The 2242-nt window shown below is 18.0% G+C and overlaps 1 protein-coding gene across 1 annotated transcript in view; it reads left to right on the top strand.

The window, feature by feature from the left end:
- The first annotated feature begins 1023 nt into the window (after window positions 1-1023).
- LOC102678427 (cyclin-Y) overlaps window positions 1024-2242 on the top strand; it is a 3131-nt gene continuing 1912 nt past the window's right edge. The window contains exon 1 of the mRNA XM_006608645.2: window positions 1024-1840. Within this exon, the coding sequence (XP_006608708.1) occupies window positions 1609-1840 (232 nt within the window). The 5' untranslated portion in view covers window positions 1024-1608. The remainder of the gene's footprint in view (window positions 1841-2242) is intronic.

Below are 2242 nucleotides of genomic sequence, written 5' to 3'. Positions count from 1 at the left end.
TTTTTTTAAGCGAATATAATGTCATGTAGCTAATTAAAAACTACCTTGAAATTTTATTAATCAATACGCATGCGTATGTTGCAAACATTATATTTTTAATTATTCTTATTTATTATTGCATATTGTATAATTTAATATTACGAATTATAAAAAAGAGAATTATAATTTTATATTTTTCATTTTTCTTATATAAATTAGTTAATTATTATTTTTTTTATTTTATTGTTACAAATATAATATAATATAATAAAAAAACATACAATGTCTTGATATTAAAATATTATTTTATACTATAATAATTTATTTAAATAATAATTTTATTGTATTTAATTATATAATATTAAATTTTGAAACTAATTTATTATATAATTAGAAAATTTTTTAAAATCTTAAAATATATTTAAAACACAAAATTATTATTATATTTTTAATTTGAAAAATATATAGTAATTAGATAAATTTATTTTATTATTTATTTAAATAAAAATAATTTTATTTATTTATTATATTTTTATAATTATTATAATTTTTATTTATTTAAATAAAAATAAAATATAGAAAGAAAGAAATAAAATTAAATATTATTATTCAATCACTATTTAATGCTAATTAATAAAATTTATCTTCAAACTAGAAATATATTATAATTCAGAAATATAATAAAAACAAAATAAAAATAGAAATAACAATATATAGAATATAATAATAATAATATATTGTATGTAAAATATCATTTTTATTAAAATAATCTCTCTTTTTCTCTCTCTTTCTTTTTTTATCCTTTTTCTTTATATAAGAAATATTATAATTTATATTTTATATTTTAAATCTATGAAACTATGAAAAATAATGTAAGAAAAAATTAAATAATTAAACAAATTTCAATTTTTTTAAATTTCTGACTAATAATAAAATAATATGCATTAAAAAATTTTAAAAAATAAAAAATTTCTTTTTATCATAAACCAATGAAAACATACATATATAAAATAAAAGTTGAAGTCTCTCTATACATACACATTATAGTTTATGTATGAATATGCAATATCAAAACAGTAGACTAAAGACGGCATGTGATAAACACATAAAAATATTGAAATAATCACATTAAATGTGCAGGAATAATGAGAATGACATACAACAAGAACAAAAAATATCAAAGCTCGTGTATACGAGCAGAAACAAAATTTGTTTGACCGATGATTTAAACAATAAATCAATCGACACAAATCGTGCATAAAGGCGTTGTCAATATAATAGACGTTTATATATTATTAGTTACGATCATTCCTGAAGTGATTTTTCAAATTTTTTAGTCTTAATTTTTATGTACAATCTTATGCAAGTATTTTTTTCTTGATTATATATAATGTATTCAAATATCAATGTGGATGAAAGAAAAGAAAGAATGTATATTCGTATTGCCAATAATTTTATCAGCTGATTGTCATTTAAAAACAATATGTGAAGGATGTGTCACGTGAAATTTTAAATTATACCATCCATATAATTTCTGTAGTACTGAGTATTACAGTCTTATTTATATTTTATAAACTTTCAATTAGAGATAGAAACAGAACAAAGACATCAATACAATCCCTTGAAAGAATGGGAAATAAAAGTAGTTGCTGCGTTTATTCTAGTCCTCAAGTTGGACGTAAAGAATTAGGATCTGAAGGTGTTACACGAGGTCTTGAGGAACATCTACCTGAAGGTGGAATTAGTGTTAATAATTTACAACATATTAGTGAACGTGAACCAGAAGACTGGGATTCGGATCCATCATTACATCCTTGTGCTGGTACTATTTTTATGGAACGATCTAAACAAGCTATTGAAAGTATGTATTTGTAAATTTTTAATATGTTTTATAATTAAAAAAAAAAAATAAAAATCTTATTGTAATATTAAATTTAAATAGAAAAATTATATCAGAATATTTTTGAAAAATTGTTGTTAAATTCTTGATATTTTGATACCTTTATATAACTAAATGTATTATAAATATATTAAACAATATTTTTATTTTCTTCATAAATACATGTATTAACTTTATCAACTATTATAAATAGAATAATTTATAATAGCAGCAACTACTTTTATTGTAAATTATTATTGATAGAATAAAAAAAGAAATATATTTTTTATTGATTGTTATTATATATTATTATATATTAATAATGCAGTAATCGTTATAATTATAAAAATTATAATATTCATTTTTTTAAGGAATTAAAAAAAT

This window comes from Apis dorsata, unplaced genomic scaffold (genome assembly GCF_000469605.1).
Source record: "Apis dorsata unplaced genomic scaffold, Apis dorsata 1.3 scaffold_41, whole genome shotgun sequence".
Classification (NCBI taxonomy): Eukaryota; Metazoa; Arthropoda; class Insecta; order Hymenoptera; family Apidae; genus Apis; species Apis dorsata.
Note: the sequence above shows the minus strand (reverse complement) of the source record. Positions and strands in the feature narration are given on the sequence as shown.